Source organism: Crotalus tigris, unplaced genomic scaffold, assembly GCF_016545835.1.
Source record: "Crotalus tigris isolate CLP2741 ecotype Arizona unplaced genomic scaffold, ASM1654583v1 scf7180000024340.7048381, whole genome shotgun sequence".
Classification (NCBI taxonomy): Eukaryota; Metazoa; Chordata; class Lepidosauria; order Squamata; family Viperidae; genus Crotalus; species Crotalus tigris.
The window spans coordinates 6,504,681-6,528,327 of NW_024100510.1; the positions used below are offsets into that span (position 1 = coordinate 6,504,681).

General features: G+C 39.5%; 2 protein-coding genes across 6 annotated transcripts in view; both read right to left on the reverse strand.

The window, feature by feature from the left end:
• EFHC1 (EF-hand domain containing 1) overlaps nt 1-23,252 on the reverse strand; it is a 40,057-nt gene extending 16,805 nt beyond the window's left edge. Inside the window, exon 1 of the mRNA XM_039326419.1 lies at nt 23,127-23,252. The gene's annotated coding sequence lies outside the window, so the exon portion shown is untranslated. The remainder of the gene's footprint in view (nt 1-23,126) is intronic.
• On the reverse strand, nt 8,566-23,264 carry PAQR8 (progestin and adipoQ receptor family member 8). 5 transcript variants are annotated; one of them, XM_039326423.1, is made up of 2 exons: nt 23,127-23,264; nt 8,566-12,315 (listed from the first exon to the last, which is right to left on the reverse strand). In XM_039326423.1, exon 2 carries the CDS (start codon nt 12,302-12,304, stop codon nt 11,243-11,245), a length of 1,062 nt encoding a protein of 353 aa, XP_039182357.1. In that variant the 5' UTR covers nt 12,305-12,315; nt 23,127-23,264; the 3' UTR covers nt 8,566-11,242. The 5 variants fall into 5 exon arrangements, with proteins under 5 accessions (XP_039182357.1, XP_039182360.1, XP_039182359.1 ...); XM_039326426.1 differs by lacking the exon at nt 23,127-23,264 and adding an exon at nt 22,838-22,918; XM_039326425.1 differs by lacking the exon at nt 23,127-23,264 and adding an exon at nt 22,051-22,776.
• Between the last annotated feature and the right edge of the window lie 383 nt (nt 23,265-23,647).

A 23,647-nucleotide genomic window follows, 5' to 3' on the forward strand; every position in this document is an offset into this window, starting at 1 on the left:
CTTGTTCTGCTATGATTGATTACCCTTTCACCACGGTATTTTCCTGAGCACTTTGATGTTAAAATTAAAAAAACCAATAAAATGTGTATTAAAAAAAATCTTTCCCAGTTGGAATACTATAATTTATACTTACTGTGCTGTAATTTATCTACTGTGAAACTTGAATTAATGGATCATTTGGGAGGTGGGGATATCTATATACCTAAATGTCTGCTGAATCTAAATGCATGCCATTACAGTAATATCAATTTATGTCATTTGCATAATATTCAAATAATATAATTTGTATAACTTGCATCAATTTACATTTAATGATATAATGTCTGGACAGACTTTGGAAATTTGAGAGTGAAATGCATATTTTTCTATTGATTAAATCAAGGTGCTATAAACTGAGATTTTACCTTCATAAAAATCAATTTACAAAAAAAAAAAAACAACTAGAAAACTCAAAACACCACAAAACAGCCTTATTGAAACCTTGTTCATCCATGTGGCTAGCAACAAATCAAATCAGAAAATCCAAAAGCATGGTGAAGAGCAAAACCAGAAAGATTGGAAGAATGTATATCAAGAGTTCTATGCAGAGATTAAATAGGAGAACATTGAAGACAAGTAACTTGGACAAATAGTTGTCAAATTCTTTTTTGAAAACGTCCAGCAATGTTGCAGCCACAACTCCAGGCAAACTGTTCTATTGATTAATTGTTCTCACTTTCAGGAAGTTTCTCCACAGCTCTAATCTGGAACTAAGGAGAAAGTTCCTGATAGAACAATTAATCAATGGAACAGTTTGACTCCTGGAATTGTGGATGTATTATCACTGAAGATTTTCAAGAAAAGACTGAACAACCATTTGCCTGGGATGATATAAGGTCTCAAACATTATTGAGCATTATTGAGCCAGGCTCATTCCCTTCCGTGATCCACTCAGAACTCACCCTCATTTTGTCATTATCTTTAAATTCACACATTTTGGCCCACACAGCAATATGCACAAAGGTATTCAAGAAAAAATGAAGTTGACAGAAAACTGTTATTTTAAAAAAGATAAAGCACTGTTAGATGAACATTCAGGAAAATATTTGTGAACTAGTTATATAATATTTTTGCATATCAATCACTGTTTATCCACAGGATTCATAAAACTTTAAGAGGGGAGTCATTTAGAATCATAGAAAATATATCTATATGGATTATAGAATTATAAAAAATCTGTCTGGTTTTTCAGAGGAGTAAAGTTCAATAGGATGATTATTCCACTCACAGGATAGTGGGAACATATTAAAAGATAAAATTAGCAAAAACATTTACATTTTTTTCAAGGGCAGATCTTGGTATGGAAATTATGAAATTGGGAATTAGTTGGAAAAAGGCTTTATACCTAAGCATACTTGCCTGAGGGAAAAATTAGTGAGATAGCCTTCTATCCATAGTAAATCTGTCTTTAATGTATTGTTACATGAACTGAACTCTTACAATAGCCGTTACAAAATAGTATTATGTAAAATGTGAAGGCACTTTGGGTGTGGGTTTCTATAATATGTTAAGCTAAAATATAATTTATGGCTCAGTGTCCTGCAAAAAGCTAGCCAGTATGGTTTAGCACAGTGGTTCTCAACCTTTTTAATGGCGCGGCCCCAACCGGTCGTAAGTCGAGGACTACCCAACCGGTCGTAAGTTGAGGACTACCCAACTGGTCGTAAGTCGAGGACTACCCAACCGGTCATAAGTCGAGAACTTTCCCTGCCCGGGAGCGCCACACATGCGTGGTGCCGCCCCCTGCGCCGGCTGAGGTGTAACTGGCAAGGGGCAACGACGGCGCAGGGTGACCACCAGCTGGCCCAGCCCAAGGGAGGTAAGGCACCCGCCGGGCCCCACCCGTGCCAGCAACCCTCCCTGTGCCCGCCGGCCTCCCACCTCCCACCCCTGGCTCTCTTTTACTTACATTTTTAGTAGTTGCTCAGCAGGGAGGGGTGGAAGCTTCCAGACAGCTCGCCTTCGCTGCAGACAACTTGCAGCACTGTTTGCAGAATGGGACTTTTGGCGGGCTCAGCAGGGCAGAGACAGCCTGGACAATTCCTATTGGCTTTTGAAAGCCAATAGAATTAGACTCTATCCAAGAGAGTCTATTCTATTGGCTTTCAAAAGCCAATAGAATAAAAGGGAGTAGCACAGCTAAGGAAAAGGGGGAAAAAATGGCGGACTGCGTTGTTTGGCGACCCCCGTGAAATGGTCGTTTGACCCCAAATGGGGTCCCGACCCACAGGTTGAGAACCGCTGGTTTAACACATTCACTGCATTGTGCAAATCTCTAAACTGGACTAATTCAATCATTCCAGGTTGCTTTAGCCACAAGAATATTCTGTTATTACAAACACAATGAGATTGTTTAATGCAAAAGGAAAACATTGTTGCTCACCTGAATATTTACTCAGGTCTCACACTTTCTGATGGACTGTGATTTGATTTATGAGGTGATATATAATTTTGTACTCTGTTATAATAGTTAAACCCATCAGAATCTTGAATAAAAATGGCATTTTTAAAGTGATACAAGCATTAAATACAAACGTATCTGCAGAAGGATCAAGGTTTTCACCAAGACAATTTTTTACTAACACTCTCCCTTAATCTTGCAAATCATGCAGAAGCACATTTTGATATATAAACAGTTTGATATAAACAAATTTCACATAAAATATCATTTTTTTAAACTTTACTTAAGATATCCTCTTCCCACTCCACACTTCAACAGTTTATAACAAAGTACAGTTTTTCAAATGTTCTCAACAATGCAGATTTCAGGAGTTTAATACAGAAGAAGTTGTTCATATAATTCTAAAATTAACACTTTTTTAAAAAGAAAGAAAATAAAAAAACTCTTATCATTTCATTTTAGTAACAAATAATGCCTATCTTAAAATATAGGCATTATATGAAAGTTATAAACATCCAAGGCACACTTGAAACCATCACCATATATTATTTGAAATATTGGAAATAATATGTAAGTCTGCTACCACAATGTTTGGATGTCAAATCCAAATAAAGCGGAAATTAACAATTGCAAATAGGCTGAACCTGCAGGTAGCAAAGAAGGCTAGTTTTATAAAAATGTGTTCATAATGGTGGAACTCTAATAATAAATTGCATTGTATCTGCAAATATTGTCATTGATACTAGCCTGGCCTTACCCAACCTACTGTTCTCTGCATATTCTATACTTCAACTCCCAAAATCTAAAACCAGCCAGATCATACCACCTTGGAATGAAAAGGCAATAATTAGAAAAAGTTACTTTAAATCCATATAACTGTAAAGTAAAACCAGTAAGGCTGTCTAAATTCTCTCAAACTGTCATGTGGCTACTTTAGGATGTTGCATTTGATCTCTGCATCACTGGCTTGGGGGGGAACAAAGGAAAGTGGTTATGTAATCATAAGCAGTGCTTTTTTTCTAAAAAAAAAAAAAAAAGGTGCCGGTACTCATACAACCCGCCTTGCCTATCCTACAAGGTTCCATCCTAAAAAGGTGCCGGAACTCCGTTCTGGGTGTTCTATGAGAAAAAAAGCCCTGAGCATAAGTATGCAAAATCAGTCAAGATTAGCCTGAAATAGCTGAATGAACCTGAAAAAGACATGGCTGCTGTGGGACTAATTGCGCAAATGTCCATGGGCATCTATCCATGGGCATCTCCCACAAGGGCCTGAGATAACTGTTTCAGACACAGGATACATTCATCAGCCTTTTGGACAGACTCTGATAAGAACACCTGCAGTAGCCTTGTATCTGGAGAGTGTCTGTTATTTGATACATTGTAACCACCCCTATATACGTCTTTTGATTATGCTGTGTGATGTAAAAACCTTAGTAACAATAAAAGAGGGTGCTGGAGTCAGCTCTGGGCTCTCATCCCGAGATACCTGCGTGCGTGTCTCATTTTCCATGGGAGACCACCACATCTGGTGACCCCGACGTGATCCACTGAAGGATACGTCCCTGCCAACCCTTTACTTATCGCCTGGAATAGGCTTGGTGCACCCGACGAAGTTGCTGGCAACTGACTCCTCTTCGTAAGTATGGGGGGGTGGAATGTCTCACGCTCAAAAGCAGCATGTGGAAGAGCTGAGGCTACTTGGCAGGAAAAAATATCTTACTGATCAGGAACAGAAATTAACCCGTCACCTTTCTAAATCTGAGGCTGTCAAATTGCTTGCTTACGTTTGGGCTAACTGCTCATCCTATCCGGAGTCTGGATCTTTAAAAATAGATACATGGAGGAAAATTGGTACTATTCTCCACCAGTCTCCGAGAACCCCCCCAGAGATTTTATGCCTTTGGAAAATTGCCTATACTTTGATTCAAACCTATGCTGAATTGCCTCATCAGCCTTTATTAGATCCTCCACCGTATAAAAATCCGTCTGTTATGTTGGCCACTCCCTTAACCCCTGGAGCTGGTTTTAACCCTTCTGTCCCTGCAAATTTTATGGATTCTGATAAACAGCAAACAACCTCTCCTGTTCCTGCCACGTTGCCTCCTCTCTCCTCTCTCTCTCTCTCTCCTGGAATCATGCGTGGTGCTTTTCAAAAGGCTTTAAATAATGGTGATTTAAGCGTTTCTGAACTATCCGAGACAGAGTTGTTCCCTGTTAATTACCAACAGACTGCTAAAGGGTTAATAGTGGGTTGGGAGGCACTTCCCCTGGCTATGATCAGAGAATTGAAAAAGGCTACAAAAGATTATGGCATAACCAGTCCCTATACTAGAGGACTAATACATTCAATTGCTAGTGCATATAGAATGTTGCCTCAAGATTGGAAAGATCTGTTCCGCATGCTTCTTAACGGAACACAATATATAGTCTTTGAATCTGAATATAAAAGAGAGGCACAAAAGAGAGCTAATCACCCAGGTTCACAATACACAGCAGAACAACTCTTTGGAGAAGGCAATTTTACTACCCTTAATGCTCAAGCTCAAACTTTTACTCCCTTTGCATTTCCTATCATTAATGCTTGTGTTCTTTCTGCCATGGCTTGTGTTGATGAGTCTGGCACCCCGATTCAATCTTTTTCTGCCATTCGCCAGACTGCAACTGAATCCTATGCAGACTTTGTGAATTGCCTGCAAGTTGCCATTGAGCATCAAATTTCAAACAGAGATGCAGCAAATGAAATCCTCATAAAATTGGCTTATGAATATGCAAATGCAGACTGCCAGTCCATTCTTAAACCAATTGTTTCCAGTCCCACGGCCACTCTGGCAGACTTTCTTAAAGCCTGTCGCATTGTGGGAACCAATGCTTTTCAAATGGACACTCTTGCAGCTGCAATCCAAAAGGGGAATCAACCCCAAGGCACTTGCTTCAATTACACTCTTCAGATGTATGGCAACTTTCTTTTGCTGACTGGGCAGGATCTGTTTCCTGTCATATTCCCTCTGACCCTTGCTTCCAACTCCTTAATAATGTTTCAATTTCTCTGCATTCTCCCATTTCCTCCTCTCCCATTCCTAACGCTGTCACCCTGTATGTTGATGGTAGCAAGACTTATGGTTCATGTGTATGGAAGGAGAGTGAACAATGGCACACAAAAATTACTCCTCCTCAAACTTCTGCTCAGCGTGCTGAACTTGCTGCTACAATATTGGCCTTACAAACTTTTTCTTCTGAACCTTTTAATCTTATTTTAGATAGTCTTTATGTATATAAAGTTCTCACCTCTTTATCTGATTCATATGTGTCACCCTCACTGGATGACTCTCTCCTCAGTCTCTTTCTCACACTTCAATCCCTTCTTCATTCCCGCTCTACTTGTTTTTTTCCTGCTCATATTAGAAGTCACCAACCTTTCCCTGGTATTATCTCCGAAGGCAATGCCAAGGCGGATGCTGCCGCTTCGGCTGCCTCCACTCACCAGGACGTTTCTGTCCTTGTTTATCTCCCATAACCCCATGGGACAGCCATTCATATTTTCATCAAAATAAGAAGGCTTTAATGAAACAATTTTCTTTAACAGCTACGGAGGCTGCGGCTATCATACAACAATGTCCCACCTGCAGCCTCCAAGCACACTCTGTTCCCCAAGGGGTCAACCCAAGAGGGACGCAGAGCTGTCAACTTTGGCAAATGGATGTTACACAATATTTGCCATTTGCCCCTTGGAAATACTTGCATGTTTCCATTGACACCTATTCAGGTTTTATTATGGCCACCCCTCAAAGGGGTGAGTCTGCTAAACATGTTATTAATCATTGTATTCGTATCTTTTCTATCCTGGGCAATCCAAAAGAAGACATGCATGCAAAAAAGAAAGGGGAAAATACCCCCGGCTTGCCTGGGATACAAAACACTCTTAATCTTGTACTTTTTACCTTAAACTTTTTGAATGTTTCTGGCACCCCTGGCTCAACTGCCGCAAGCAGGCATTTTTCTGCTTCTCCCACAGATTCTTCACGCCCCCAGGTATACTATCGACGTTTGCCTGATCCCACCTGGAAAGGGCCTGCCTCCCTCATTACTTGGGGTCGAGGCTATGCTGCAATAGACGACCATGGCGAGATCATTTGGACTCCAGCTCGTTGTGTTCGTCCTTATATGGCTCAACGTACACCACCTCAGCCAGGCATATGAGGATCAGGGACTGTGGGCTTTTAATGCTTTTGTATGGGATGCCAGGCGCACTGCTCTTACACTTAACGTCACGAACTGTTGGATCTGCATGCAAATTCCTGGTGACAGTCGTGGTGGCCTTATTTTCCATGCCATCCCGTTCAATGAAACAGGATGGAAGCAGCAGTGGAGCATAACTACAGAGACATTGAATATGACATATGCTGTGGGTGCTCGTATAATGGAACCTGCCAGATTTTGTTTTTATAGCACAGGACTATTCCGTACTGCCATTTATTTGGGAACTTATAGTAATTGTCAACAAGTTATTATATGGAATTCAGCAAAGAGATGCAAATCCATCAAAAGCAACCTTACTAAGGTAAATGACACTTATCAAAGCAATCAATGGACAAACATCAGTACCTACATGGCTTGCCTTGACATGGAATCCATAATAACATTTGCTAATGAGTCTCACCAGGGTTATTATGAGTTACCCGATATGTGGCTACTATGTGGCCGTAGAGCCTATCGCCAGGTGCCTAAGGATTGGAAAGGCACCTGTACATTGGGCCTTTTGACTCCTGCTGTATATGCTTTGCCTCATCTCCCTGATGGACGCCTGCGGAACAAACGTGATACTGGTTCCTCGGATCCACCCCTAACATTGGGTGGTAGTTTAGAGACTCAAATCAGCAGAGGGATTCTACCCAATCTAGGAGTTGCCATGAACTATAGAGACCTTCATTTGCTTAACAATTGGACTGTTCATATGTTTAATGAAACAATTAACAGCATTAAAATGATTAATCAAGAAATGGGGGAAATAAGGGAAGTAGTTTTGCAAAATCGGTATGCTTTAGATATTATTTTAGCAGCAAAAGGCGGTGTATGTGCTTTAATTCATTCTCATTGTTGTATGTATATACATGATTTTCAACCTAATATTTCTGCTACAGCTAGAAAAATGGAATCTTTGCTCCAAAATAATCCCTTACGCAGCGATGGATCAGGCACCGTGGATATTTGGGGTGCCCTTTGGTCCTGGCTACCGGATGGATCCTGGCTACGATCTTTGATTTCTATTATAGTAACCATTTTGATATTATTTGTATTGCTATGTTGTTGCATTCAATGTATTCCCTCCCTCCTGCAAATGTGCAAAAATGTTACGCCCTCCACTAGGAAGGACGCCTTAATCAGTGAATCAAGATCCCTTCTGGAACTGGAAGTGAGTAACATTGAAAAAACAGAAAAGCAGGAGATGTGGGACTAATTGCACAAATGTCCATGGGCATCTATCCATGGGCATCTCCCACAAGGGCCTGAGATAACTGTTTCAGACACAGGATACATTCATCAGCCTTTTGGACAGACTCTGATAAGAACACCTGCAGTAGCCTTGTATCTGGAGAGTGTCTGTTATTTGATACATTGTAACCACCCCTATATACGTCTTTTGTTTATGCTGTGTGATGTAAAAACCTTAGTAACAATAAAAGAGGGTGCTGGAGTCAGCTCTGGGCTCTCATCCCGAGATACCTGTCTGCGTGTCTCATTCTCCATGGGAGACCACCACAGGCTGCCTTAACTGTTTGAAAAGGTGCCCTTCCTATACATTCTGAACCAACTCTTTGAAATATGTGCTAAAAACAATCCTTTTGTGCATCACATTTTTTTTAATAACAACACATTCACTTGGATTCATCAATCCTAAATGCAACATTTTGTGTATATAAAGAACTAGCAGTAAAAGGATCTGGGAATTATCAGAGGCAGATATATGAAAGAGTCTGAAGAACAATTTCAAGAAACTTAGTACACTGTACTTTTTTTTAAAATAACCAACCATACTTTCTAAGAGTGCTTACAGATTTAAAATTGTTTGAGGGATGCCTGCAGCTTGACTAATGCTGATTGTAGTACACATTTTACAATGCATTAAATTGAAGTAGCTTAAAAATTTTAATGTCATGTAAGCAACCAAGTTACAGGCATGAAATACATGTTCAATGAAAATTGCTGTGAAACAAAGATATCACTTATGAAATCACAGAAAATAATGCAACTTAGTTCACAGTAAGAATAATGTATGTTTTACAAAAAATAATCATAATCTATTTATTTAGTTAGAAACATCTTAATGAAAAGTATTTCTGCTGAGTAACAACGTAATTAAAATTCTCAAAGCCATCCCAACTATTAGAAAAATCTTAGTAGATTATGCCACTAGATGGTGATATAAACTCACTAAGAATTTTCATACAGTCCATCAGATTTAATTGATGGAATTATTTATTTTCTTCCAATAGTTTATATATTTTAAACAAAATTTTTCAGTGTTTATGTTGGCAGAAAATGGCTTAAATTTCTTGTGACTCAACTATTATTAATGGTTTTTGAAACCATCTTGGACTGTACTTGTCTTTGTATGTTAACTACTTTCACCAAAATTTGAATAGGTATAAATCTGGCCATCTTGAATACAACTGATATACTGCATATTAAGGAGAATAAGATGGGAAACTGTAATTAGAATTCTGAGTGTACCATTGCCAGACTGCAAATGGGGTTATCCATTGTTATGACTGTCTACTAATGCAAAATGATTCCCACTTCCCAGCATCATCAAAAACCAAGTTTGGCACACATCTTTCAATTATATGCTAGTGTGCTATGTGCAAATAACATTTCACAGGAAACATTAATAAATAAAACATTCTACAGCTGCAGTTTCTGTTTGAGTATGCTGTTTGTGTTTGGAAGAAAGGAAATAGAAGTTCAGAAGTTAAAAGCCACACAAGACTCAAAGCACAACTCAACTGGACTCCTACTGATGAGAAGACAAATAAAACTGTGGTTAGGAAAATGTGCTGTTGGTACAATGGCATGGTACTTATTCATATAATACTTTTTTACAATAAAACCGATCCTTCTTTAATTATTTAACTTGGTGCTCAAACAGGGAAGAAATACTGTACTCTTATCTTGGTTGCCAGAATAGCATTCAGGTTGTAAAAGTCTCGAATGGATTTGTTTGAATGACATGATATCTAAAATCCAGAAGGGACCAGGAAAACTAACATTTTGCCAAAAATATGAGTGAAGGCATGCAGAAATGAATTAGGAAGAATAGAGTCTTTATGGACAACAAACATGAAAAACACTAGATATATTTATAGTCATAGATGCTAATCAGTGTTAAAATGGTAAAATAGCATGCTTAGCAGACCAACCGGTGGCCTTTAATTTCTTTCAGGAGAAATCCTGATTGATTTTCCTGAAGCTTTATTTTATTCCATTGATAGTTGTACTCCTCTTCCTGTTTTTGATATCCCAAAATTCTTCAGGAGGCACAGAGGGAAGCTGCAGTCCTACCTGAAATATCTTAGAATAGGAAAGATGCAAATAATCTGGAATGTGATGTGTGTGTGTGTGTGTGTGTGTGTGTGTGAGATTGTGGGGGGAATGTCAGGAACTGGGCAGGGCACAAAGCAGGGCAGATTCCCAGCATTGAAAAGGGATTATCTAAATTTGTAGATAACTTTATAGCACAACTTACTTGAAGGAAATTGAAGTACTAAGATCTGAGGAGGCTTCAACTCTTCTGAAAATATGTTGTAGATTCATTGAGAAAGCACAAAACATCACCTTAAAGGCAACAAACATCTCCTGTTCTGCTTGATCACTACTAACCTCAGTGGAGAGATAGTTATCCAAAGGAGAACAACTGTTTGCACTGCAAAAACCTTTGCATGTATACAAAGGGAATAGTAGGGCTATTAACTTCTGCTACCTTTGAGAATCCTACCCTTCTTTGCTTCAGCTAACCTGGGCTTGAATGATAAACAGGTGACAGCTATCAAATTATGAATGGTATTCTACCACCATACTATTTCTGAAGCTTATAACTTGGGGGAAGAATCAGCACTACTTGAGCTGTATAGGTACCAGTGGTTTCAAGGTCACAGATAAAATGAAACCAACTGAACAAGACTATCAGCATTATGTCAACCTTCTCCATAAGCTTTGTTTTAATCATCTCTGAAGTCATAAACATGACTACTCTATATCATTTCAGATTGCAAGTAATGAGTCTTATGATTTAACATGAAAAAAAAATCCCTACATATAAACTAGTAAACTAAGGACTTTGACCCAATGTGTTAAGGAATCTTTTTCTCTCTTATGTGACCCCATCCCCATTTATATTCTGAAGTAATATAACCCACACAGTTCCTTTACCAATGAGATAAGAGCTTTACAGATGTGCAAGTCAATGGCAATAGTCTACTCTTCTAGTTAGTTACAGTATCCTCTTTCACATAATACAAATTTCTATAAATAAGTAAGAGTAAGACCATTTAGAAAAATCTGCCTTTATAACTCTTCAATTAAGTATTCTAAATGCCCTTTGCCCAGCAATAGGTACAGTTAGTAAAAATGTTTAGGGCATAAGGCAGGTATAATAAATTAGTGTTGACCTGTAATCAATTCCTTGATTATAATTTATAGAGGAAAACCACTTGGTTAATTTACTTATATACAGTACTTGAGTAAACTTCCCTCTTCCTAGTTTTCTTCAAGCACATCAGGACTGAACCCTGTTTCTATGTCAGTCTCTCAAGATGCCTTTATGGCCAGTTCCTCCTTGATTTTGCGCTGCAGTAGGAGTGCAGTGACAGCACTGCAAGCAACTAAGCCAAAAAAAGAGCCACAAGACAGGATGATGGAAAGAGATCCATGTCGCCTGAATAAGATATCTTGACTGTTCTTGTAATCCAAGAAGATGGCTTCCAATTGTGAGAGCGTGCAAATAGCAAGGAATGTGTGAAAAATTTGGTGGGCATGACCAACAATATCACAGGACCCAGGGAAATATTTTTCAGGAACTGGACAAGAGAAGAAATAAGCACTGACTAGGAAGAAAAGTATCTGGAAGGTGTGGTACCAAGCAGCCAACTCCTCACAGCCTTCAAGGTGGCACATAATCACACGGTGAGCCACAGGACTGATGTCCAAGATGAATGCCAACCCCGCTGGGATCACTTGACATACTTTCCTCATGATGGGATATGGGCGCCGGTAGCGGTACTTGGCATAGCAACAGCCAGCACATGACAGCCACCCACAGAAAGCAGCTGCTGGCAAGAAGAAAAGCCAAAATTTGTCATACCAGGCTTGGTCAGAGCTGTAGTAGAAATGGGCCAGGGCACTTCCGTATTGGTAGATGCTGACGCCAACATAATCCACAAAATAGAAACTATAGTGTGATATCTCTGACTTGGACTGCAAGAGATGAGCTAAGAGGCTGCATGTCAGATATGTAACAGAGGAAAGGACAAAGATGAAGAGAGGTAAGGAGCGGATCTCCAGAGATAAGCCCTCTGCTTCAGCAAAAACATTAAATCTCAGCAGCACTGCCAAAGCAGCCAGAAGGTGAGTCCAGACATTAACAACCTCATTATGTTTTTGGAAGAGGCTGAGGAAATAATAGCGCCAATCCTGACCTATGGGGCGATAGCCAGCTTGGATATAAGGCTCCCTGAAAAGTTGGGGCACATCAGATTCTTTAACTGTGCAAGGCATCTTGGGAAAGCCTTCTTCCAAGAGCTGAGGAAGTCGACGGAGTTGTTGTCCACTGATGGACAAAGTGCTGATCCGTTCCAGAATAGCCGTCATCATTTAAATGTTTCCTAAAGTGATAAGAACATGAACATGATTAATAAGAAGGGAAATGAAGAATACAAAGAGGCAAATATTTACAATCTCTATATGTTACCCTGTTTAGAAAAACTATCCAAATTAAGCCCTTTGGACAAACAACTGGAGAAAGAAGATGACAATAAAGATGGTTTGATGGGACTCAATTAGGATTCAAAAATTGCATTCCTAGCTTTCATTTAAAAAAAGAAAAAGAAAGAAATGATGCTTGATCCATAGTGGTCTCTTTCATGTTGTGTTGTATTATAGACCTATATCATAAATGAACATAAATGGATCTAATTGAACAGTCAAGCTGCCTTCCTTGCTTTTCGCAATACAAGTTGTTTTCCACTTATTAATCAAAATTAGCATTGTTATTCCATTTTTTTAAAGTCACTTGATTCTGAAAAGAATATTTGGATATATTACAACCATTGTGAAATTACTGTAGTTGGGAAGTGTATAATTTGAAGCCCACAGCAAAGTTTTAAGAAAAAAAATTCAAAAAACCCACTACCATTTACATTTGTCACTGTTGCACAAGAAAAAAAAAAAAAAGCACTGCAGCTTATTGTTCCTAAATTTTGATTCAGGAAAAAAACAGCATGTATACTGAAATTATTTCCATCAGAAAATAATGCCAGAGAAATAGTCGAGTAAGTGTCATTAAACACAGTAGCCCCAAATTATTTCCATCTCTATCTCCAAAAATTACTTCCATAAGAAAATACGATGTTATATCATCATTGTCCCAGTCTTACATAATAATTATAGTGGTATTATAGTGGTAATTATGTAATATGTATCCAAAATAATGCTGCATCCCTACATGTCAAGAACAAGTTAAACAACATATGAAGATTGAAATCTCAAGATTAATACATTCAGTACAAGTAAATCACTGCAGAATTCAACATCCTGGGTCCAACTACTGCTTCAATTACTTTTCAAAAATTCCCTATTTACGAAACGTGCATAGGTTACTACCGTGTATTGAATCTCAGAGTCAGTAATGACTGGAGCAGTGACTAATGTGACAGTCTCAGAAACAAAAAATGATAGCTGTGCAGATATCTCAGTGACAAGCATGGAGGATGGATTCTTGCATTTCTAACGGTTATGTTTTAAGCACAATGTTAGATGGTATGGACATATCTCATAAAACCATGAGGAATACTTAAGAGAAATAAGTTCGTTGTTTGGAAAATAAGAATATTTCTTCTGATCATATCGTTGTGTGATATTCTTGTTCTTGAATTTTATATTACTGCTAATATCTCAGTGCTTTTTACACTGACCTCAGTCTCTGGAAGTTCCTTTCTGAAACATTCACTTTTTGAATAGTATCTCATTATTAGATTTCCGTAAAAGCATTCCATCTTAAAATGAGAAAAGACTACCTACTCTATTCCAATCACAGTGTAACTCACCATTCCCAATTAAAAAGGTCTTCAATACAAATAACTCAGATTACTTTCAGTTATTCCAAGACAAGTGATATTATCCTCCTAGCCTGATTTTCTATTTTCATGTCTTAAAGTTCAGCATATACTACTTGCACACATTAAAGGAAATCCCACAATGATTTTTCTTATATCCATTTGTTTTCTGGCTTTGTAATACTGATCCTCTTCCATATAGCCAATTTCATTCATTCAGCACTAAAAAAGAAATTAGATGATACTGTAATAAATGAGCTTGGGAAACAATGCTATTTTCTATCCTTAATAGATGCAAATGGTCCTCAATTTCATCAGGACAGTAACACTTGAGTGGGACAGCTCAGCTCAACTCCTTCCTCCCAACTTCCTATATCTCTTCCATTTACTATTAGTATCTTCCTACATACCTATATACACACATGAAAACTTACTGGCCCCCATGAGAGATTCTTCTTGGATAACAGCATATGGGACAATTTTTGCCTGGATTATTCTCCTCTGAGTTCATTTGGTTCATGCCGGATGTTAACGAAACAAAAACACCCAATTACTAAATACAAGTATGGGAAGATACTGAGGTTGGCCCAGAGGATGTAATTTTGATCACATGTTAAAAGTTCCTAAAGTGTTGGGAAAACTTGCATTCAAATACAGATTAAGAGGATTGCATCTGCTACACTCTTCTCCCTTCAAATTAAAAAAATGCCAGGAAGAATTTTAATAGTCATGTTAAATCTAATTGAAAGCTGAGTTTAAAAAAATCAGATACTGTTTTACAGCGTTTATTTTAAGGGCCATCCCTCTGTCTCTTTTTCTCTTTCTCTCATGTACTTATGAGGCTCTTTATATTATCAAAATATGAGTGTGATGAAACAAATTATATACAGTTAGCTTTACAATAGAATCATAGATAGACTGAAATCAAGGAGTTCCCATTTTTCTCCTTGCCCTCTTTTGTACTCTCATTACTAACAAAACAGTAGATGAAACATTGAAGAAACATCAGTTAAATGCTCCTGCACATTACATTTAGTGCATTTATTTATTTATTTATTTATGCATTACACTTAGCTAAGTGTAGTGCATAAATAAATAAATAAATAAATGCACTAAATGTGTAGCTAAGTGTAATGGCTTGTTTCAGAGAGATGTCCAAATTTAATTAACAATTTGGATACAGATAAAAAAACAGACCAGACCGCAAAGGTGTAGCATTCTGATCCAAGATTTCACCAAAGGAAGACACCAGGGTAAGGTAAAAAAAAAAAAAAAGAGAGACAGAATGATTTATTAGTTTGTTTTTATCTCACCTTTATTATTTTTACAAATTACTCAAGGAGCAAACATATCCAACCCACTTTTCTCTTCTTATTTTTCTTACAACAACCCAGTGAGGTGGGTTGGGCCAAGAGAAAGTGACTGGCCCATTGCCCAAAGTCACCCAGCTGGCTTTGTACCATGATACCTTGCTTCTAATCAGAGGGAATCATTTTACCCTAGTTTTCTAATCACAGCACACTGGTGGAGGGACATTGAAGTAATATATTAATATAGTTCCACTCTATGTTTTTAATAGTTTTCTGTTTTCTGAGCAAAAACGTCTATTAATCAACATCCATTATCTATTTTTTTCCTTATGCCAACCTAACTTATCTTTAGTCTTTTCTTACAGCTAATAACTTAGAACAGAAACATTTTTCTGTTATACAGTACTTTCTATAACTATTGAATCAGCAGTGACACCACCCGGCAGACTTTAACCAATCCAGAAAGCTACAAAGGAATAGCCTAGCTAGCACTTGAATGGAAAACCACTTTGGGCAAGAGTAGGAAGTCAGGGGGAAAAAGTCCTGCAAGAAGGCAATGCATAATGACAAGAACACTGAACAGATGTGTCCATGTAAGTCAAGCTCAATTTGACTGAGACTTCACTTTTTACTAAATTACACTGCATACCAAATATTTGTTCAAACTGGTCATCAAACATGTATTTCTCAATAAAATCTAGAATGTTTATACATTATCAGATCCCTATACTTCCATAGCCTAGTGATGGGTAAGATGTGTTTCTTCATATGTAATTGGCTTTGAACTCCTCCTCTCAACTTGACTCTAGCTATCCTCAGTAGGCTGAAGAAATCTGGAGTCTATCAACAGGTGCAACTTCTTCCACCTTGCAGTAAATCAATGTATCTCAGTTTCATCTCAACTAACAGAATTCCAGGTATATCCATCCTTCCTTCCTTCCTTCCTTCCTTCCTTCCTTCCTTCCTTCCTTCCTTCCTTCCTTCCCTCCCTCCCTCCCTCCCTCTCTCTTTCTTTCCATGAAATATTTTATTTATTCTTGAAGCATACAAAATTTATTATGCTTTTTGTTCTGTAATTTCTGGACCAGCAAAATGAATTTTCCAGTTACGCAAACTTCAATTATGGTAACAATAGTAAACAACAATAATTAATAATAAGCATCCTAATGTCAGTATAAATAAACTTTTTAATAAATAAAAAATAAGAGAAAGTTAACAAAACTCACAGATTCCTTCATGCCAGATTCCAGGCTACAGTATTAGAAAATAAGAACTTGTCTAATTTCAGCTGTCATGTGCCAATGTCGAACAAAGCAATAGGCAATTAACATTACAGAAGGAAAAATCCTTGGTCAGCATTTACTGTTCCACTTCCACAAAGCTTCTATTCTCTTCTTTTCTGTGTGGGTGTAGCATTTTGCTGAAAAGCTATATTCAGTTTACAGGGCATGTATTTCAGCCTCAGTCACAAACAACAGCATTTGTATGCAAGTTGCCTGGTAACTCAAATGCAAAAAAAAAAAAAAAAAAAGCAGGCAGGAAAGGACACTGTCTGGTGTACAAAATTAGTTTTTTTTAATATCTCTTCAAGTACACTTTTTTCTTTTTTTAACATTACAATAGAGGTTCTAAATAAACACACGTTGATTTTTCATTCCTGCACAATTATTTAATAATGAACATTATCAACATTTACATAAAAAGAATTGAGTTCTATATTTGTACAAACGATGTCCATTCAATACATTTTCATGCTATCATTATGCTAATTAGGAGGAGGGATAGTAATACAGGTCATAATCATTTACCCTTCTCTTTCCTGCTATAGTAGATTCTAAAAGCTAATATTTATGGCTCAGAATTTATCCATTTTTAATTTTTAAACTGTTCCCAAAATTTCCAGTTCTCTACTTTTATAATTGGGAACTGGAATACTTTTTTCTCCAACTTTTAAAATAGCTCTAGGAGAAAAATAAATTTGAATTCAAGTAATGAATGCTTTCCTTTATTTCTTCTTTTCATTTATAAATATTTTAATTTAGAATAGAATAGAATAGAATAGAATAGAATAATAACTTTATTGTTACTTTGAATGTATGCTAATCGGCATACATTAAAATGAAATTTTGTTGCATACAGCTCCCAAAGGGTTACCACCTCCAATATACACAACATAAATAATGCAAAAATCAATCAATAAATAAATAAATACAGAATTATGCATATGCCCACATATATTATATGACACAGAAAGACAACAGTCTAGTTCCGATTATGTATACATGTGCATAGTGAGAAAAACAAATCTTGCAAGTTTACCAGATGGATGGCATAGGGAAAAAAACTATTACAAAATCAGGTAGTCCTGCTAGAAATACTTCAAAACCTCCTCCCAGAGGGGAGTAAAAGAAACAGACTGTATAATAGGTCTTGGGGTCTCTAATAATGCTTTGAGCTTTAAGCACATAGTAGCATCCTGAATACCAGGAAGCAAGCTTCCTATGATCTTCTCCACTGTCCTTACCAATCTCTGTATGGACTTTCTATCTGAGGCACTGCTGCCACCAAATTAGACAGTGATGTAGTTTGTTAAAATGCAAATGCTCTCAATCGTGCCTCTGTAAAAAGTGGCCAGGACAGAAAGAAAGAGATGTGGTCTCTCATCTGATGCAGGAAGTGCAGATGCTGGTTTGCACACTTCACTATGGATAAGGTGTGGAGAGACCAATTCAGATTGTTAGTTATCTGTACCTCAAGATACTTAATACTGTTGACCACCTCTACAGCTACATCCTTGATACTGAGTGGAGTATTTGGTCAGACATTGCCCTCATGTGTTTATGTAATGAGTCCAGGCTAATTCCCTACTTGAGCCTTCCTCCCAACTGGGACAGTTGCTCTCCAACATCAGGACACATATGTCCAGGTGCTAAATATTTACACACATACCATATATTCCGCCGTATAAGGCGATCCGGCATATAAGACGACCCCCGATTTTGGCGCCGAGTCACATGCCTAGAAAGTCATCTTATATGCCCGAAAATACCATTATTTCCGGCTTATAAGACGACTCAGCGTATAAGACGACCCCTGACTTCGGCACCGATTTCAACGCTTTCAAAAGTCATCTTATACGCCGGAAAGTACGGTAATATTTATTTAGTCATCCTATTTATATGGCTGCTCATTATATAAAACATGATTCTGGGTGACATACAATAAAAATCTATAAAACAATAATATAAAAACAGTCAACAATTAAAAAAAGATTAATATTATGAGGAAATGTCAATCTAAGAACAATAAATTACATCTCTATTTGCATTTTGAATATAGGTGGCAATCTCCAGCTATTATGACTTAGTATCTTTTTTCCTCCTTTTGAGTGAAAAAGAGCATTATTCTTATACAGTAAAAATTTGCTTAATGTTTAGTAGGGTCACCAGGAGGCAAATGAAAATGCCCCAATGGATTCAGTTTTGCAAGCTGAGTCTCCAGATCAGAGAATACAACAAGTGTGTCAATTCGTATTCTATACCCCCAAAAGGGGAAACAGGATTGCATATATTTCCTTCAATCTAGCTAGCATTTCTTTCAGCTCTATAACTTTGTTTCTGAACCCTTAGCTTGTGTAATCAGTGAGCTGCACTTTGCCAGAAAATGAAAACAACACACCTGTTGTGTTGTTCAATAGTCAAATCCAAGACTGTGAACAGGGTTGGGAAATATTTTGAAAATGAATGCCACTATTTAACACTGAGGATGGAGCATTTGATTTGTTTTTTCCTAGATGTTTGATCATATTAAAAATCAGCTTACTTTAGGATATTTTTTTATAATTCTGTAAGAAACAAACTCAACATGATGGGAAATTGTGTCAATATTTCATCATTCAGCCACTAAAATTCAACAGAGAAAACTTCAGCAACAGAAAGTAAAGAAGAGCCCAGCACCACTTGCGGCTGAGAAGGAATCAACCTTCCTCTATGTAGCTCAGAAAAGAAACACAAGTAGGCAGATGACTCAAACAAACTCATTCCGTGCTTGCTTCCGCTGAAAGTTGCTCTCTTTATAGCCTCTTGCCTATTCCCAGACTGTGCATGTGTGGAAAACTGTGCATGTGCAGCTCTGCGGAAAGCTGCACAAGCGCAGAGAGGAGGAGGGAGCAGCTCAGCCCAGCAATGGCTCGCATGCCAGCAGAGACGGCTCCGTGTGCCGCCTGTGGCACGCGTGCCATAGGTTCGCCACCACTTGCTCAATAGTAGTAACTGTGAGAGGGATCTCGGAGTCCTAGTGGACATTCACTTAAATATGAGCCAGCAGTGTGCTGCAGTTGCCAAAAAAGCCAACACAGTGCTGGGCTGCATTAATAGAGGGATAGAATCAAGATCACGTGAAGTATTAATACTACTTTACAATGCCTTGGTAAGGCCACACTTGGAATACTGCATCCAGTTTTGGTCACCACGATGTAAGTAAGGCCGCCTTTTGCAATTGACTAATAGCGAATAATAATAATAATAATAATAATAATAATAATAATAATAATAATAATTATTATTATTATTATTATTATCATCATCATCATCTATCTTATCCTAGCCTATCCTATTCTATCCTATCCTATCCTATCCTAACCAACATATTATTTATCTATATCTCTTTATCTATATCTCTCTATCATGTTGACTAATCTCTGGACTAATCTCTGCAGTTATCCTGGCAAGGTTTTCAGAAGTGGTTTGCTCTTGCCTGCTTCCTAGAGCTGAGGAAAAATGACTGGCTCAAGGTCTTTGGCTTTTTGCCTGAGGCATAACTAGAACTCATACACTCGCATATTCTAACCTGATGCCTTAACACAAGCTCTCCTACCTCAACACAGACCCACACTAGCAAGAAAGCAATTGATTTGCCATGGCAAAACCTCAGCATTCTTTACCAAATATTTCGATACACAGTATTAGAATATAGAATATAGCTTCATGTATTCTATGTCTACAATCCACTTTGTCCATCAATAATTATGTTTACACTGAGAAGTCAAAAACTAATCCAAGCTGATTAGTAGAGCAGGAACCATATCCTTGTCTATCCTCAAATGTAGACGCTTCCTGGGTGACTTTGGAGCAGTCACACTACCCTAGACCACCCTAAATCATGGGTTGTGGTTGTGGGGAAAATTCTACAGTATGTATACCACCTTAACATACAAAATAAAAGACAAGACATAATTCAAATAAACTTATTTACTGCACAGTAGGAATCCATTTTCTTGTAGTGTTCCATGCTCTCACATGAATTATGCATTAGGTACCCAAACAGTTCAAGCTTCATTTTCCAGAACAATTCACATCAGTCTTTAATGACTTTCCAATCTCAACTCTTCAAATTAAGATTGTTTCTGAATTTTCATTCAGGCTCGTCCATTTTGCACTAGAGATTGGGAGTAAGCAACAAGAATTACTTGGCACTAAACTGTCTGGAATCAATGCCAGAAGCATAAACAAACATTCTTTGTCCATGTGACAACAATAAATTTTCATATTTTAAAAAATTAAAATATGTTTATCCTTTATCAAAGCCTTTAAAAGCCACTAAGGAAAATTTAAAAGACAGTATAAAATTAAACAACTTTAAAAAATTAAATTTAAAATAACAAGTCATAAATAAGAAGCTATAAGAGATTCAGGACAAAATAGGAAACTCGGGTTTAGATTATATACAAAGAACAAAAAACTACTAGAAGTAAGTAAAAAAAAACAGCAGAAGTTTTCTACAATCGCAAAAAAGAGGAACATTATAACTGTATTTAACTAATAGAATTAATACATTGATTTTCTATTCATAAGTAACCTCCAAATTATTCTTTAATTAATTATTCTTTTTTTAAAAAAAAGAGTAATATCCCAACACAATATTTAAAAAAAAATCCTCCAAAATCCCCAAACATTGCAGGTCATTAAAACCCCCAAATTCAGTAAAGATGGAGCCGAATTCATTTCCTCAGGAGCTAGATCAGCGGTTCTCAACCTGTGGGTCGCGACCCCTTTGGGGGTCGAATGACCCTTTCACAGGGGTCGCCTAAGACCATCGGAAAACACATATTTCCGATGATCTTAGGAACCGAGACACTGCTCCTCTATCTGTCTCCAGGTGGTGGGTCCGTCCATGCTGGCGCCGAGACTGGGGTCTGGCGAGGTTGGGCGGCAAGGCTGGGTGCTGGTGGAGGAGGATGGGTGGGCCGCGTGGAGCAAGAGGGTGGCGAGGTGGCGGGTGCTGCGGCTCCTGCTGCTGTTGCTGCTGCTGAGGCAGCCAATCACGACGCAGAAGAGCCATGGCATGGAGCGGTGTGACCGAGGGTGGGTGGGCGTGCAGGCCGAGGGGGAGGTATGGCGCTCCACATGATGAAATTGCAGGCGGTGGTGCCTCGCCAGCTCTGCCTCGGCCGATGCAGGGGGCGGCGCCATGCATGCACGGCACTCCCAGGCCGAGGCGGTTGCTGGGCGACGGCCCGCGTGCATCCTCGGCCTGCCTGGCACGCGCTCCAGCCGCAGGAGAGGAGGCGGAGCACGCACACCAGAGAGAGAAAGAGAGAGAGAGAGAGAGAGAGAGAGAGAGAGAGAGAGAGAGAGGGAGGGAGGGAGAGGGAAAACCCCGCCCCTCCTCCTGTCCCTGCCCGCAGGGGTCGCAGCATTAGGAAGATTGAGAACCACTGAGCTAGATCTTTGGACCAACTCAGTTCTAATACAGATAGCAAAAAAAAAAAAAAAAAACCAGGAGCATATGAACTGATGCTGGCTCTCCCAGCTCAAATCCACTCCTTTGGTGGCAACTTATTTCCAGATCCAGGTTGAATACCTAACCAGCTGAGGTCATTTCATTGACTGTAAGTTGTTCCCCAAATCATACTAGTAGCCATTACAATTGTTACTTTAAACTGTGGATTTTGCTGGAAGGAAGGACTAACGCTTACCTTTTACCTGTCACCATGCACCCATCATTGAGTTGCCAAGCCCCTATGAACAACTAAGATGCAAGACTACCAGTTTAGCATCTAAGGCACAGGGCTAGAAATCGGGACACTGTGAGTTCTAAGTGTCAGCAGTCTCTCTCAGCTCTGTGAAGAAGACAATCACAAGCCACTTCTAAAATCTTGATAAGAAAAGTGCAGGGACTTGTCAGGAGGCATTCCTGTGGCTAATGAACTAAAAGGAAGAACGACGAAGGCAAAACTCCTACCAAGGCTGCATTCCTCATCTCCACCAGGGTCATCCAAGAAGTCCTTTTTTTACACTATTCTGGATAGAAATTATCACAGCTCTGAGCAGCAGTAAATCATATTATGCAAGCGATACTTCGAAAGGATTTCCTCGAACATGCCTGCCTGTAATTGAAAAGCCTCCTTGCAGTTTTCGCCTGTGAATTCTGAATTCTGTAAGTTGCTCGGGAGCCGTCAGGGCGAAGCTGAAGGAAAGGAGGGTTTATTCGCTCAGGTTGAGTTCTCCACTCAGTCCGGCAGACCAAATCGGCCAAAGGAAAGCGCGCGCGCGCGGGGGGGGGTTCATTGCTTCCCCATATTAACTCCGCGGGCTGCCAATTTCTTCCTTATCCCTAACCGCTGCAAGAACTACTTGTAAGCAAAGCATCACAGTTGGAAGATGTAGCGGCATAACGTCACCGCCGCCCACGAATCCAAGACACAAACAAAACACACGCGGGCGCGCGCGCATACACACACACACACGCACGCACACTCCCACCTAGAAAGACGAGTCTGCCGGGAAGAAAACAAGCAAGGATCTTTTGCATCTGACGAGCACAAAGAGGTCTCCTTTCAATCAGGAGCTAATTTGTTGGGGGGCGGGGGGAGGCGGCGGGCAGGGCGAACTGAAACGGGCTTGGGAGACTCCTAACGGCAGTGAGCGTGTTGTTCCGACTTCAGGAGCGACAGGGCAAACCGGCACACGCTCCGAAGCGCTGCCTCCAAAGCTACCGGGGCAAATGAAATGCAACCCAAGCTTTCTCCGGAGTCCCGGTTCAAATACTCACTGAAAAGTACCCCCAAAGAAGCAGCGAGATTACGGGCACTTCAGGTCAGATGACTCGCCATCTGACTCTTGCTCCAATCGCTTCATGCCAGTCTCCCGCTCCCGTTTCGTCGAAAGGCTGTTTCCTCCATCCTCGCTATGCGCAGCGCGATTCTGGACAAAACCGGCCCTGCGCTTGCCCCGGACTGGGAAAGGCGAGGCAAGCGCCTCTCTCTTTCTCCCTCTCTCTCTGCCTCCCTTCCTAGTTCTTGCAGGGATGCGGCGCAGACTCGGGGCCTTGTACGGCCGCCCGGGTCTCTGGGCTGCGCTGCGTCGGGTTGCGCTGCACACCGACTCCTCCCACCCGCCTTCCGACAGTTGCTCCCCAGTCCGCGAAGGCAGGAAGGCGAACGACGCTCGGAACTGCCACCTGCACCGGCCGCCACGCGCGATGAGAGCGCCCCGCCCCTGCCTCAACTGCCCCTTCTGTCGAAGCGCACACCTGCAGGTTCGCTGACATCTGGCCCGGCGCCGCTTGGCTGA